At 55.4% G+C, this 16,323-nt stretch overlaps 1 protein-coding gene across 1 annotated transcript in view; it reads right to left on the minus strand.

Annotated features, from left to right (window-relative positions):
• The window catches only part of DSCAML1 (Down syndrome cell adhesion molecule like 1), a 97,508-nt gene that overhangs the window by 58,684 nt on the left and 22,501 nt on the right, over positions 1 to 16,323 (minus strand). Inside the window, exons 7-9 of the mRNA XM_012658326.1 lie at positions 14,349 to 14,627; positions 13,818 to 13,937; positions 12,801 to 12,977 (exon numbers count right to left, since the gene is read on the minus strand). Coding sequence (XP_012513780.1) covers positions 12,801 to 12,977; positions 13,818 to 13,937; positions 14,349 to 14,627 — 576 coding nt within the window. The remainder of the gene's footprint in view (positions 1 to 12,800; positions 12,978 to 13,817; positions 13,938 to 14,348; positions 14,628 to 16,323) is intronic.

The following is a 16,323-nucleotide window of genomic DNA, read 5'->3' on the forward strand; positions in this document are numbered from 1 at the left end:
GACACCGCACATCAAATGCAGTTGCCTCTCCTGTGGGGCGTCCCCTGCACACGCATGTCCCACTGCAGTGTCCTTGTCCCCTCGTGTCTGACGGTGCGACTCTCCCGGGCAGAGCATCTCTATTCCAGGACTTATCACATATTTGTGGAAAGAAAGAGGGCACCCAAGCACCGGACGCCTTTGCTGCCTCCCTCCCGCACCCCAGAGCAGCCGCCCAGGCCCACAGCTAGACTCGCTCCAGGGCAGGGAGGAGCCCGGCCAGGCCACTGGGGCTCAGGCTGCTGCCTTATAGCCATGCAGAGATTCCAGATTTCCTTCTGCTGGTTCCGATGGGGCCTTATTGGCAGGCGCCACGGAGAGGAGAGAGGCACCAGGGCCGGAGAAGAATCACCCCTCCCCTTGCTTCAGGGCCCTTCCAGGGCAGCAAGCTGAGGGGCGAGGAAATCAATTTCAGAAACAAGACAGTTGTCAGAATCCGATGTAACCGGTTCCCGTCTGTGAAATTACTCGCAGGCCGGCTCCTGTCACCCCCGAGGTCCTGCCCGGACCAGCTGCTATTTACATTTTAATTTGATGTGAGAGGCTGATAGATTTTTAAAACACCACGAGACAGCTCTGCTGCCTCCCTCACCCCCAGCGTCCACACGCTTTCCCACCAACCCCAGCCTAGAGGTGGAGTTCTAGGGTCCCAGACCCCGCCATGGGGATTGCAAACTCTGCGCCTGTGCGGCCCCTCCCTAGCTCCCCCAGCTTCCCTTCCTCTAGGGTCCCACCTCATAAGCTGGGGTGGGCCTGCTCTTTGCAGTTTACAAAACGCTAGTGCATCCCTTGCATGGAGCTTCATTCTTATTAAGGAGGTAGCCTAGGGTCTATTATCCCCCACGTTACTGGTGAGGAAATGGAAGCTCAGAGAGGTTAAGTGATTTGTCTAAGGTCACACAGCTGCCGCGTGACAATTCACCAGCACGCTTTCTTTTGGCTTAACCCTGCCTTCTCCTGTCTGTCTGTTTTTTCCTTCCCCACTGCGGATAGATTGTAGGGGAAGTACAGAAGGAGGCTGAAAACTAGAGTGGCAGGGTGCAGGAGGCCAGTCCCGGGCAGGCTGGGGCTGGGGGCGGGAGTTGGGGGGACGATGAGCCAGGCCTTCTTTGTCTCTGTCTCCCTCCCTCTCTTCCTCTGGTGATTGGAGCTCAGCTGGTGTTTCTGACAAGTCCCCAAGTCACCAGGGAGGGAAGATTCAGTTGTGAATACCCAAAGGAGAGAGAGGAGCAGTGTGTGCGGGAAGGAGGATGGGAAGAAACGGGAGGAGGATGCCACTGGCTGTCGGGAGAGCTGACAAAATGTTACAGAGGTGTGGAAAACCGCATTCCAAAAGACGTATTAAGGGCTTACTGTGTGCCGGGTCCTGTTCTGAGTTCTTCTACGTTTTTATTTCCACTTTGTGCCTGGGGATACTGAGGCCGAGCCAAGTAAACTGCCCAAAGCCACGTGGCTAGTAAGGGCCAGAATCAGGAGCCCATCCAGTGTGATGTCAGAGAAGGACAGGGGCCAGCGAAGCAGGTGCCCAGGAACGGGAGTGCTAAGAGCAGAGCTTCTCCGAAGAGAAACACACATTAACTTGGGGAAAAGAAGTCTGGGAACCAGGGGACCAAAGGTTAGGCTAGTCTGCCCTTCTGGGTGGGTGGTCTGGGGAACAGGTTCTCAGGCCTGGCTGACAAGAGAATCCCCTGGGAAGCTTCAAAAACTATTACTGCACAGACTCCACCCGCACTGTGGTCTGATTTAATTGGTCCAGGGTGAGGCCTGGGCATCTGTATTCCTCAAAGGCCGCTGCCACCCCCAGGAGAGTCTCACGGGTGGTCTGGGGGGAAGAACCACAGGGCTGGCTGGTCCCTGTTCCATGCCCATCCTAGTACACGCCCTCTGGTCCCTCCCCAGCCTCAGGCAGGACACTCCAAAGCCAGTAGGATTGGAGGAAGGACAGCAAAGTTACGGTGTTCTTCACCACTCCCAAGGAAAAGACTTCACTTTTCCAGGAAGTCCTTCTGAAAGTCTAACTGAAATCTCTCCAGGGATCTCGTCTCATAGAGCTTTTCACTAAAAAGGATGCTCAGGCATACTGGAATTCCTTTCTGAATGTCCTCTTCTTCACCCTCTGAGAGGGGCTTTTCCAAGAGAAAGCAGGTGCCCCGAAGCCTCTCGAGGGCTCCGCGCACCTCCTTATCAGGGCAGAAGCAGCTCCCCTGCTCAGAGGCTCACCTCCTTCAGTTTCTGAAAGGATTACACGCACCCATGAGAGGTGGGTGGTCCCCTCCTTCCCCCCAAAGGCTTATGTCTGCTCCTTGTTAACAAGCTCCCGACAAGAACGGTAGCCCTGTTTGTCGGTGTGAGATAAGCTGCCACAAAGGGGCATTGTTGGCACGCGGGGTGGCGCACGGGCGGGTGGGAGAAGCTCTCCGCTGGGCCTCAGTGGCAGCATCTCCAGGCTTCCCCCGGGACAGGCTGGGGGCGGGGCGCCTTCTGATGCCCGCTTTGTCTTTCCCTTCTTAAAGAGCCAGGGCCGCGGTGGTGTTAATTTGATTGCATCCACTTCGGCTTCCTGTCTCCCCTGATTAGCCAAGCTCCACCTGAAGCATGAGATTAATTCAAATAGCATGGAGGCAGTGAGCCCCAGCACCGAGAGCCGGCAGGGGTGGGGGGGGGAGTACCTGCGAAGCAGGGGACCCGGGGGACTCTAGCTGTCCACTGCCAGGGCACAGGAGGAGCAGAACTGGCAGGAACGGTGTATGTGGAGGGGCTTCGGGTGGGGGTCACGCCTGCAGCCCTGTTTCTGCTGCATGGTCGGCCCACTTACTTCATCTAGCTTTAAAACGGGGTCAGTCAACTGCTCTCCTGGCTGCCGGCCAAGGAGTGCGTGCGCGTAGGAAGGGGAGTGTTCTCCAATGGAGGTGGGACCTGCTTCTCCCCCCGCCTCGGGTCCTTTCCTTTCCTGAGAATGCTGGAAAAATGATACTGATAATAATAGCTAACATTTATTGAATGCTTATTATGTGCACACACCATGGTTAATGCTTTACATGAATTATCTCATTAAACGCCCTCCCCACAGCCCTAGGATGTAGGTAGTATTTTGATCCTCGTTTTAGAGATGAGAGAAGTGATTCTGAACATCAGAATCCTTCCAGAAACAGAAGCAGATGACGTCATTTTTCTAGGATCCCTCGGAAGGTGCTTCCAGATCATCGCTGTGAGTGTCCCACAGCTGCAAAGGGCCAGGTAGTAAATATTTCAGGCTCTGTGGGCCATAGGTCTCTGTCGTGACTATCCGATTCGGCTGTTGTACCTCAAAAGCAGCCACAGATGGCACGACATAAAGCACAGTGTGGCTGGGCTCCAGTGACACAGGCCGCTGGCTAGATGTGGCCTGAGGCCCAGTTTGCTGACCTCTGCCCTGGAGTTTCGTTCATTGGAGAGGTTGGACTTGCTGACTCTTGTCCAAGAGGGGGACTCTGGTTGGGAGACTATTTGCATTGAGGCAGGGGCAGTTGTAGGATGCCGGAAGGAGAGCATGTCAGCCTCCAGATTCTGGAAAGCACGGAGCTATTGGTATCAGACCACTAGCTGGGCATGGGAATATTAAAAGATATGTTGAAGCCCTAACCTCCGTACCTGTGCGTGTGACCTTATTTGGAAATAGGGTCTTTGCAGATGTGATCAAGATGTAAGTTAAGATGAGGTCGTACGGGAGCAGGGTGGGCCCTTCACCCAATGTGACTGGTGTCCTTACAAGAAGAGGAGAGGAGACACACGCAGAGGGAAGAGGACGCGGAGCCTCATGAGGAGGCCGCGGGGAGATGGCGCACAGATTGGAGTGACATGTCTACAACCTACGGAACACCAAGGACGCTGGCAGCCACCAGGAGAGGCAAGGAGGCCTCCTGCCCTGGAGCCTTTCGAGAGAGCTTGGCCCTGCTGACACTTTGATGTCAGACTTCTAGCGTCCCAGAACTGGGAGAGAATAAGTTCCTATTGTTTTAAGTCACCCAGTTTGTGGTACTTTGTTCCAGTAGCCGCAGGAAACTTACACAGGGGTCCGACACGAGACAACAGGTTCTCAGTGCAGAGGGCCCAGGGAGGGTGGCCACAGCCTCTGCTCCATGGAGCTGGAGGGGTTTCCTAAGGCCCCAGGTTGTGTGGGCTTCACGCTCGCTGCTCTATGGGGAACTCACTGCCCAGATGGTGGTAGGCAGACAGGCGCAGGACTGTGCAAAGACCACATCCATCCTGCCCCCAGCACAGCCCACAGCACCTGGCGCAGGGATAGGGACAGGGCAGGTACTCAATAGCCATTTGCCGAGCAATGAATGAGCACGGCAGGGCTGCACGTGAGCAAGCACAGGCAGGGGAAGATGCTCTTTAGAACCGAATTCTGCCACGTCTCAAGTCTCTGTAGACTTGAGAGGCCCCAAGGGCTGGGCAGGGAGGGGTGGGGGCGCAGGCTTCTGGGGGAATCTGCCCTCAGCCAGCTGGTCTCGTTGCTTTCTGGCTCAGGACAGGACACCTGCCAGTCACACGAGTCATGAGTCACTTCAGCGGGGTGGGAGGCTTAGGCTCATCTGGTCTAGCACACAGCTATAGGGAGAATCCTGGCAGAGTGTCAGCCAGTGTCCAGCTGCCTCAGGGAACCCTCTGTCACCTCTGCTTTGACACGGCCACAGCGAACATGCTACCTCTCCAGCCTCATCTACTCCATTGCTGTTGGTGGCACCATCCCGGCTCCTTTTGTCCAATTCATCAAGGCCTGGTATTTCTTCCTTCAAAATGACTCAGAGAGTTGCCATTTCTCTCCATGCCCTGCTCAAGATCCTAGTGTCATTCTCATTGTCTAGTACATCATGTACAGACCTCAGGGCCACACTTCCCGACCAACTTGGCTCTCTTGTCCCCAGCTGCCACCTCTGGTCAGGTGGCTCCTCACTGCCTCCCTTGGGCTTCCTGCCCCAGGGCCTTTGCTCATGCTGTTCCTTCAGCCTTGATGCCTCTTTTCTTCCCTTCATCTGTCCAAACCCTATCTGTTCTTCCAGAGTTAACTCAAGTCCATTCTCCTAGGCAGCTCTGCCTGACCACGTCTGTGTACTTTGGGTTTTTCCTTCTCTAACCTAATGTTGCTCTTCTAGTGCCAAACATTTCAGCATGTGATCTTGCCCTGTTTCCGGAAGGTCAGTTCCAGCTTCCTAACGTGTGTGTAAATTCCTGCAGGGCAGGGATGGTGACTTAATCTTGCCCGTCTCTCTTTCAGACCTCAGCACCATGCTGCACACACGGGGGCTACTCAGGAAGTACATGTTTATTGCTTGGCAGATTCAACAATTTATTCTGGCCCGGTCATTTAGAAGGGCTTCAGTCATAATTGGGGGAGCAGTTCTAGGATCCCCACTTGGGGCAGGGTTCGAGGCACTGCTTAGCTCTCTGCCTGTCTGTATTTTCTCACCTATTAAACGGAGCCACCCAGTGATAACCTTGACTCTTTTGTCTCAGAACGTTTGCTGGCACCTTCACCTGGGTTGACATGCAGGAGGCACGTAATTTTATTATTCATCTGGTCTGCCCTGAATGATACCGTGGAGCCCAGATTCATCTGGAAACTCTCCAGTGCTGTGGTCATCGGGACTACAGGGGTGAGAGTGAAATGGTGGTGACATGCTTTATGTCACCACTTCCTAAAGCCCCTAAGGAGATAAGGGCGCAGATGGGAGCCCTGGGGACAAGCACTTTTCACTTGGGAGTGGAGGCTGCATGGGCAGGTTCATCCCTCCTTTTCCTTCAATAAAGCCTCCCCTGTTGTCAGGGACACTGGGTTGCTATGGTGATGAGAGGGAATGGGCTAGGGTGGGGATTATTTTATTCTACCTTGAAACTTTTGTACCAAGGTCCCCTTTGGGGCTAGGCTTGGGATGTAATGTGAATTGTTCTGATGATACTGTTGGCGTTGTGAGGTCAGTGAGATCTTCCGCATTTCATTTGTTCAGACTCCTCTTTGTCTATTGCATAACCCCCTGAAGCTCCAAGGCTACAGCTCCGGAGAGGTAGGACCTAGCACTGACAACCTGTGCCCTTGGGTGTCCAATGGCATGAAAAGAATAGACCCACTTGTTGGGCTCTGTTCATGGCTTCCGGGCTGAGGGAAAGGGACAGAGGATAGTGACCCCTCTGAGCAGGAGAGCAGACCGAGTCCCGGGGAGAGGGAGGGATGGCCCCAGTTCGCCCAGGGTGTAGTGGGAATACCAGGGCAAGAAACAAGACTCCCGACTCCCTGGTCAGGCCCTCCTGCCCCCTACGTGAACTACTTGTTTTGGACTCCCTGGGCCCTGCAGAGGGTGGGCAGAGCCGGGGCCGGCTCCAGCTGCAGACCTCTTGGTGAGGGCCCGGGGAGGTTTGCTGACTCCTTGCTGCTCCGAGAAGGGGGCTGCAGTGGGGGCCTGGCCTGGTGAGAGGATGTGTCCAGCCTCTCTCCTCACCTCTGATGACGCAGGAGACAAAGTGACGCTCCTTACTCTATGAAGTCTGAAAAGCAATAAGGCCAAAGAGCCAGCTAGATAATCATCACCATGGAAGTCATCGCAGTGGCTCGTTCCCTCTTCCCCACCCCCATCACCAGCGGCTGGGGAGGTGGGGCCCCAGCCTGCAGAGCAGACCCCCCGGCTTGGCCCAGGCCAGGGTGGGCTGGGCAGGTGAGGTTGACCGATCACTACCACTCGGTGAAGACGGCAGGCCCTGGCCCTCAAATTCCACAGCTGTGGCGGGGCCAACCACCACCAGCCCAGGCCTTAAGCCCTGAGTGCGGCCACCACTCTGTTTTCCTGCCTCCTCCCCCACTGTCTGCAGATCCAGCAGAGAGTCCTACCTGTGCCTCACCCAATCAGGGGACTCAGAAGGGCCCAGGAGACAGCGGAGGGTGACCTGTGACCCTAGATGTGATTAGACCAACCCTGTGGGCTGGGGTCAGTCCCTAGCACAGAATGCCAGAATGGGTAGAGGGCTATGCTGAGCTGGCAGCCAGGGGTGAGAATTCCCACCCAAGGAGAGGGGGGACCAATCCCAGCCCCCAAGGGGCTTCAGTCTGGTGAGGAGACAGGACTCACCACCAAGGAAGACACAGGAGAATCTTGGGCCAGTTGTTTGGGCTCCCCGTGCCTCAGTTTATCACACGTGCTGAGAGGGGCCTTATGGATATATGTGTGGATATCCCAGTCCTCGTGTCCAGGCTCCAGCTACGTGCCCTGCAAATAGCCCTCCTTCAGGTCTAGGGGTCATGCTGGTGGCAGGGCCCATCGACGGGAGGACAGACTGTGGAGGAGGCCTCGAAGGTCCTGGAAGCAGGCTTGGGGCATGTGGGGAGGGAATGCCCTGTGTACCTGGAGCATGGGCTAGAAAGGGCTTTGCAAGCTCTGGGCGGCCATTCCCTTTCGCCCTCGGACTCCTCACCCTGGGGGAGGGGCAAGGGCCCAGGTCCCCTGGTCTGAAGGAGGTGCCGCTTCTGTCTGACAAGAAGGAGCTTTCTTTGGGCAAATTTGAAATTAGGGTTATCTTGGGTCATGGGACACACAGTTGTCTTTCATAAAGCTTTGCATCCTGACCTCTGTCCCAATGGCCAACCACAGCAGGTGACCTGGTCTAAGCTCCCTCCACTCCCCCATCCCCACTAGAGCTGGGTCCATTCCTCTCCCCAAGACTCCCTGTGACTCTGCAGCTGGGTGTGTGCTTGCTGAGGGCACTTGGATCTCGCTTTAATTGGCCTGACATTTTGCTAAACAAATAAATCAAAACTCAAACCAAACAAAGAGCCCTTATGGGCTTAATTGGCCGTGGGCTTTGCTGTGGCCCAATCACTGGATCCTTCACAAAGTGGGGGAGAGTTTGGGGTGTAACAGACCTGTCTTAGGAGGTAACCTGAAGCTGCACAATGGGGAGGCCGAGTCCTGGGAGGTGCCGCCACGCGACGCAGCATCTAAACCCAGCCAGCCTCAGCGGCTTGGCTTCATACCTGCCTCTCCATGAAGGATTCTCTTTGAAGCTGCTTTAGTTTTTCCCCATGTGTCAGCTGGAGGAGGAATTGCCTCCTCTTCCTTTGGGTCATTATCTCTTTTTAAAAATATTTTTAAAAGGGAGATAAAAGGCAGCTCTGTGGATGCGGCATTTTCTTCTGTTAATTACACGTATTTTCAGCCAAGTCCCAGGAGGAGGTCTGGTGCCCTGAAAAGACCACGCGTGCTGTCAGGGTTACAGCTTGTCTGAGCCAGAAGGAACCTCGGGTCAGCTAGTGACTGGATTCTAGCTCAGGCCTCTTAGTGTACAGATGAGGAAACCGAGGCCCAGAGAAGGGAAAGGCCAGCTTGCGGATATGTAGCCAGTGGGCCACAGAGCTAGGCCCAGCATCGGGTCTGGGGACTCCCAGTCTGTGCTCTTTCTACCATACCGGGAGTCCACAAGGCAAGTTCTTGTCTCAGCCAGGACTATACTACCCAGTGACCTTGATCCACTCTCTAAAGTTCCCTGGGCAGGAGCTATTGCCTGCCACCCTCACAGGCAAGGTATGGAAACAGCATTGTAAACTGTAAAGTGCTGTCCGTGGAGGTGATGAGTCCAGGCTGTATGTTTTTAGGCACTCATGAGCTCAGCACACACGGAGGCTGGGGTCAGGGAGCAGTGGGGGCCACATGGGCCCGGATGGTTGCCATCAAGGATGTCCAAGGACCTGGAAAACCAACTGCCCACGCTAACAAACCCTCAGCTCCCTGGGGCCCCGAGGAGGGTTCTGCATAGCAATTCTCTAAGCACCAGCTCGGGAATTCCGACCCCCATCAGACCCTCGGGCCCCTGGAACTCTGGTTTGGAGCCTGCTATCGAGTCAACTCTATGTAGACAGATAACATTCAGCTTCCACAGCCCATAAACATCTCACGGTTCCTCCTCCCTTCGCTCTCTGCCAGACGCCCCAAGTTCCCACCTCGCTGCAGGACACGTGCCTGCCTCCCTGGCCTCACTTGTGCCGGCGCTTCCCCCTGGAAGGGCATGACCGTCACCCCTCCTGGTTCTTGCCAGCATCCTGCTCATCCGTCAAGCCCCGCTTAGTGACTATTTTGCTTTTGTGAAGCTGTTCTTGACACCCCTTCTCTGCCTCCAGAGTTATTAATAAAATTGATGACTCCATCTCTGATTCTTTTTGTATCACCTTGTTTGTAGCTTTTTAAGGCACTTATCATTTTGTGTATAATAGTTGTTTTGGGTATCTGTCTACTTCCTCTTCAAGATCCCAAATTCCCTGAGAACAGTAACTCTGTCTTACTCATCACTAGGTTTCCACCACCCAAAACTGAGGACTGCCAATTGTGGAGAGTGTATTTTGTGCCACGTATTATATTCATTGCTCTAAGTGCATGGTAGACCTTACCAATGAGTAAAAAGTATTATTCAGCAATTCCAAACTTGCAGAGGAGGACACTGCGGCTTATGGAGATTGTTGCCCCGGAACTCACAGCTCTCAAGTGGCAGAGCTGGGATTTGAACCCGAGTCCATCTGGTTCTAAAGTCTGTGCTCTTAGTCACGGGGCTTTACTGACCTATTTAGTGAGTGTTTGGTGAGCACCACTTAGTGAGTGCTGAGTTATCACAGGAAGTCATGGGGACCAATGGCGGACATGCTCCCCAACAGAGGCCAACCACAGACGTCCAACTTGACACTTGGATCCTTTTTCTGCTGTTGTTCCCTTTGATATGTTTATTTTTCTTTCTTCTACTTGGGTAAAGTGGCAATTGAGGTCAGTTTGCCTTCTGAGAGTTCACGGAAGTGTGAGGTCTGAAAAGGTAGAGCTGTATTGGGTCAAAACTTTCCTGAGTATGTCAGAGGCCTTGAGGCAAGCCTTGAACTTGGCCTTGCCAATGGTAGCCCCTTCTGTGGCCGGCTCTGCAAATGGGTGAGGGAGAGTGTGGGGGGTGTGGGTGTTTGAGTTGGACCAAGGATGACTAGGGGTGGTTTCCCCAGTGAGCCCACGGATGACCCATGCACCCAGGTCCCGAAGATTCGCCCTACCTGTGCCCTTTAAATCTAAATCAGAATGGGGGTGTGGGAGAACTGCTCGAAGGTTGAGGGAGGATGGAGGAGGAAAAGGACAGAGCAGGCAGCGGGGAGAGCATGTGCCAGGGGTAGCTGAGGGTGGGTGGCCCGGAACAGCGCGCCTGCCTAGAAGAAGCAGGAGGCAGAATGGACATTCCAAGGAAGGTTGGGTGCGCCAACACCTCACCCCAGTGCCCGCTTCTACCCCCCAGCAGCATCCCATTACCATGGGGCGTCTTCCGGCAGCCAGATACAGCGCAGAATTCCTCAGGCTATTGCACAAAGGTAGTCAGAGCCTCTGGCCCCAGACAGGCCCTGGTCATGCCAGCCCTCCACGGCCACCTCCTCGGGCCCCAGATGTCCTTGGCCCTGCACAGGGGCCTCCAGGATGGCTGGGGCAGGTCAGTGGGGAAAGTGCGGCTGGAATGGGAGGGGCGTCTGCGACAGAGGAAGGGAAAGCAGCCCTCGGAGAAGGGTCCCGTGGGAGCGGTGGGGAGTGCCGAGAGACTGCGTGATGGAGAGGCGCGGCGCGTGGGAAACCGACCCGACCCGGAGGCGTCTGTGAGACCCAGCGGCTATGAGAGAGGGGTGTCGTGGGTTTCACCAGGAGAGAAGCAAAGAAAAATGACAAGGCTGAAGTGAGGACAGGGGAAGGGAAGGAAGGGGGGAACCAGGTCCAGTTCCGCCCGGGGGTGGTTAGTGTGGAAGGAAACTTGGCAAGAGGAGGACCAGTGGTTAACACCTGTGTGTGTGTGTGTGTGTGTGTGTGTGTGTGAGAGAGAGAGAGAGAGAGAGAGAGAGAGGGAGATTTTGTGCCGTGTGTGTTCAGCAGGAAGCCCTGGATTTATGACACGTGCTTCAGCAGAACACCTCAGAGTGTTTCACGGCAGCTGCCAGGGTTGTGGAGTGAGAACGGCATAGGACAAGGCAGACCCCCAGGGAGGAGACGAAGGGACTCGCCCAGGGCCCTAGGACACCAGGGACAGCCCGAGGCTGGGTGTCCCCACACACAGCCAGCCTCCTGACCACTTCTTCCTCTGTCACCTGTGTCCCCTCTTCTCCACGGAGAAACCACCTGCCACAGAGCTGGCAGCCCCATGGAATCCCCTAACTTAAAGAAAAAGAGCAAAGACCAAATAATAATAATAATAATAATAATAATAATAATAATACTAACAATCCGAGAAGAGTCTGGGCTCGTCTCTCCTGCTGACAGTGGGGAGACAAGGATCAGATTCCAAGGAGGGTTCCAGAGACGCCTACTCCTCCTCTGCCTCACACAGCCAGAATTAGCAAAGTTCTCCTCGGCTGAGGGATGTAGATTGATTGCTTGGTTTTATTAAGGACAAAGTGCTTTTTGATAGTGTGAGGGAAGCGGCTCCCCAGGGCGGGGATTCCGGCTCGGAGCTCCCTGAACATCGATCGCTGGGGCTTCCCTGTCTTGTGCTGAGCTGAGCACCGGCTTTGGCAAGCGATAAAGACGCAATGATTCTTACAGGAGGGAACTCCAGGAGAGGCTGGGCAGACCGCACGTGGGGCATTGCTGTCAGCAGCCTCTCCTCCGCCTGCCCTGGAGGGACTGCGTTATGAATAACAAAACCTGAGGCTACATCTTGGATGGCTGGTTACTGTACTGGATGCTTTACATATATCATCTGACTCTTGACACAAAACATAGCAAGTATGGAACTATTATGACCCCCATCTTGTAGATCAGGAAAATGAAATATCATGAAGTCAAGTACACTCATCAAGGTTGCACAGTAATTAAGTCACAGCCCCGAGATTCGCACTTGGCTCAGTCAGACACGAGAACACAGGCTCTTACTGCGGCCCTCCATAGCCTGTGGTCCTGTCCTGACACAGGGACAGATGGACACTGTCCTTCTGACACAATTCCCAGGGACCCATCATATAGACCCCTGGAAAGGGACAGGCTCGCCCAGTAGGATGTCTGTGTGTGATCTAGCAGAATTTTGGGATAGCAAATCAGCTGTGTGCCTCCAAGGCCACTGAGGTCGGCTCTGCATCTGGGGGTTTAGAGGCATAGGTAGAGCACTGAGCTATAATGAGTGGTATTGCTCCTTTGCTCTTCTGAAGCAACCTCCTCTCTCTGTTATCAGTTCTTGCATTATTTGCAATAACTTGTGAGGTGGGTGGGTTGGGAAGGGACCTCTAGCACAGGTGAGAATACTGGAGCACAGAGAGGTAAGGTGACTTGCCCAAGGTCACACAGCTCATCAGGAGGATCTACAATTGGAACCCAGGTTTTCTGCCCATAGACCTTTCTCCTACATTGTACATCTGTTGTTTTCCTTTCTAAGCCACAAACAGGCTGTACACAGGAGGTATATATTCATTAGCAAAAATAAAATGTTTGAGATGAGTATTCTGATTGAACTGCCCATCTGCAGATCAAAGGAAATGGGATGCCACATGATATTTTGCTAGAGTGGATCACGAGCTTATCATGCCTGGGGTGGGGTGCGCTGGGACCCTTCCAGGTGAGGCCCTTGTTTTGGATGACAGTGCTTTCAAATGCCCCGTCTGAGAGGCCCAAGCCTGCCTCTGACTAGGAATCCTTCCTGCCTCCCCTTCCTAGATGGAGCAGTGGAAACCAAAGGGGCAGGCAGGGGACGTGCCCAGATGGCCTTGGACTGTGAGCGGGGTGTGATCGAGAACTCACTCTTGACGGTGAGGAGCATGGACTTGCTGATGTCGGTGCCCACGCCGTTGCTGGCCTGGCAGAGGTAGTAGCCGATGTCCTCTTCTAGGACGTGGCGGATCAGCAGCGAGCTGTTGGGCAGGATCTGGATGCGGCCGGTGAGGGGCACTGGGTGGTACTGCTGGGGGTTCCCACTCCCTGGAAGGAGGAGGCAGTTAGGGGCCTGGGGTCTGCACTGGGGAGCAAGCTGAGTGCCTTGGGAATGGCCCTGATACCTTTCTCCTGCCGATCTAGGGACATCTTATAGCAGAGCTGCACATCCCCAAAGTGCTGGAGCCCACATAGCTCCCCCTGGGCCAAGGGAAAGACCCTCACAGAGGTCTGGCCCTGCCCCAGCTCTGAGGCAAGGAGATGGGGATGGAGGTCGCTGCTGAGTGCCCACTTTGGCCCTGAGCTTCTTTGGGGTGAATTCCTTAGAAAAAAGAGTTGTCTTTGGGAAGAAAACTGAGCCCTCAAATGGCAGTTGCCTGGTCTTAGGCAGCCAGCCCTGGGAAAGAGGCTGGCATCCTCCAAGGGGACCTTGTGCCCTCCCATGTCCCCCAACATAAGCCACCAATATGGTCTAAGACATGGGCCTTAGTCAGAAAGCCAGCACGTCCTTGGGACTTCGGTGGGCTCCAAGAAGGACCAAGGTCCCAGAATAGGTTGACTGGTGAGAAGCAGGGGGCTTTGGGGCTCTGAGAGCCCAGGAAAGGGTGGAGTGGGGAAAGCAGATGTACACTGAGTTCTGGGGCTGGAGGGAGGAGGGGGGAGGCCAAGTCTGTGGGGAAAAGAGGAAATATGGAGTCAGCAATGGTGGCTGTCCCTGGTCCACAGATGCCTGGGGGTGCTGAGGATGACAGACAGTTCTAAAGCTCAGCAGCCAGGACTCCCACCCTGGGCTAGAAGTTGCAATGCAGGGAACAGGCTCGAATCCCATCAGAGCATCCTCCCTTCCCCTCCCCAACCCTGGGAGAGCTGGCCAGGCCAGGGGCTTACCCTTGGCATGCTTCCACATGACCTTGGGTGGGGGGTAGCCGTCCACCGAGCAGTTGAGCACACCAGCTTTGCCGTAGATGCCGTCCTGGTTGTTGGGCTGCACCACAAATCGAGGGGGCACTGCAGAAAGAGGGAAGGGAGGGAGAAACAGATCATCTCCATCTCTGATAGGTCTCCTAGGGCTTGGGGCACCTTCCATTCAAGCTCAGTCCTGCCTGGACCATTATAAAGTTGGGAGCAGGCAGCTTCTGAAACCTAAGATGCTGATAGCTTTTGCTGAGTACTGAGTTGGGAGTTCTGAGTTCCAATCCCGCCTTTGCCAATGACTAACTAAGCAAGTGTCTCTTCTGCTCAGGGCCTTGGTTTCCTGCCCTGGAAAATAAGAGACTTGGATCTCGTTATCTTGAAGGGCCCTGCCGGAGCCAATCTTCCATGAGCCTGTGATTCAAACTGGAAATCTAGAAACCATTGGTTGTAGCAGCAGGCAGAGCTGCCCCCTTCCTCCCCACCAGCCGCCCTGGCCCTGCTCACCACGCACGATGAGCTGGCGCTCCCTGCTCACGGTGGCAGCCGCGTTGCTGGCGATGCACGTGTAGTTGCCGTTGTGCTTGAGGGAGACGCTAGAGATCTGCAGGGAGCTCATGAATTCCTTGCTCTCGATGGTCACGCCCGAGCCTGAGATGATCACCTGTCCATCCTTCCTCCAGGTGATGCGGATGGGCATGTCTCCCGAGGACACCACGCAGGGGATGTAGAGCAGCTGGCCGATGGAGGCGGGTGGGAACTCGAAAGGCTGGATCAGCGGGGGCACTGGGAAGGCAAGGGGGTGCTGCCATCAGACCCCACGTGCTCCAGCCTGGCTGGCCACGCTGCCTCGCCCGCCTCACCTGGGGGCTGTGGAGGGGGCCTTGAGTAGAGCTCCCCGGGGCATGGTGCCTTGGTCTCCTGCACGTGCACAGTCTCCTGGGCATGCCTGGGTGTCCTGCCATCGTGCCTGGCTCCCGTCCCTCTGCCTACCCAGGCCTGAGCCTGCTGTCTCTGTTCAGGGCCTTGGCCGGCCGCATTAACTCTGACCTTCAGAGTTGCCCTGGGTGGACTCACGTGCTTCTTGACTCCTGTCTGCCTGCTGACCCCCTGCTCGGCTTTCCCCCCGACATCCCTGCCACTCCTTAGCACCCCTGTGCTCTCCTTCTCACCCCAGAGACAAGTGTCACAGCTCTCTGGGGGCCTGGAGTGTCTAAAACCAGGGGTGCCGTGTCCCAGTCTCCTCCCGCAGAGGGCCCATCACCCACCCGACCCCTCTCCATTGTCACTGAGTATTAGGACAGGCGAGTGGAAGCTCACATCACTGTTTCAGGTGCTTTATACACATTATCTCACTGAATCCTCCCACCCACGTCTCCATTTTACAGATGAGAAAACTGAGGTTCAGAGCAGAGACGTATTAGGCCCTAGGTTTCCCTGCTCAGAAGAGGTGACAGTGGGACTTTAAACCTGATCTGTCTGCTCTCCAAGTCCAAGCTCTCTTCACTACGCTCCTTGGTTGCCTCTCTGAGAAAGCCCCAAACATGCCCGGACCAGAGACTCTTGTGTCTTGTCAGTGAGCTCCCTTGGGTGGCAGGAAAGAGCAGAGAGGGAGCCCTGTCTTCTGTGAGGCTGTCAGATGCCTCTGGCAAAGCACCATCCACCCAGCCTCCCTCCCCCTAGAGATGCGGCTCCTCCCTCCTGCCCCCACCGCCCACATCTCAGCCCCCGGGGGCCTGTATGGAGCCCAGTCGCTGTGAGATGGATCCTCCTTTCTCGGCTCTGGCTGGAGCATCAGCCATTATCTTTATGATAACTCAATTAGGCTGCGGCGACTTCCCCAGCAAGTGGGGGGAGAGGAGAGCGAAGGAGACAGACAATTAGCTTAACAAGGATGAGCACCCAGTAGATGAGATCTCCTTTCTGCAGTCGGGTAATTAAATTACAAGGCTGTCCACAGTCCCCTGGCCTTCTCCCAGGCACCAACCCCACCCTCCTTGAAAGCCTACTACTCTCCACCCCGGGCCACCCAGAGTCGCCACAGAGGGGGACGGGCTCTGAGGGGCAAGGATGGGTGGCATCGGACGCATGCCCGAGGCCCTCCCTGTACCCCAAGGACTTTCAGGGTTGAGGACAGAGCTGCCCGTGGGGAGCAGCCAGGTGTGGACATAGATAACCCTTGGCAGCCCTTTGGGCTCCTGGAGAGTTCTTAACCAGGAGCTGTAGTTCCAGAGGAAGTGACATTTAGGAGGGATGAGGCCTCCATGACCCTCAACAGGGCCCTCAACTGACCATTGCAGTGTCATCTCCCACCTCCCCGTTCACTCCAGCCCGGGCCCCGTCAGCTTTCCACGAACGCCCACAGCCCACACCTTCGCCCTGCCCGGGTGAGCACAGCTGGGCACTGGTCCCCATCTCCCGCCACGTGCACTCCTCGCCGCCAGCTTTGACCCGTCTTATTCCAGATCCACCTGGGCCCTAA

This window comes from Propithecus coquereli, unplaced genomic scaffold (genome assembly GCF_000956105.1).
Source record: "Propithecus coquereli isolate 6110/MARCELLA unplaced genomic scaffold, Pcoq_1.0 Scaffold580, whole genome shotgun sequence".
Classification (NCBI taxonomy): Eukaryota; Metazoa; Chordata; class Mammalia; order Primates; family Indriidae; genus Propithecus; species Propithecus coquereli.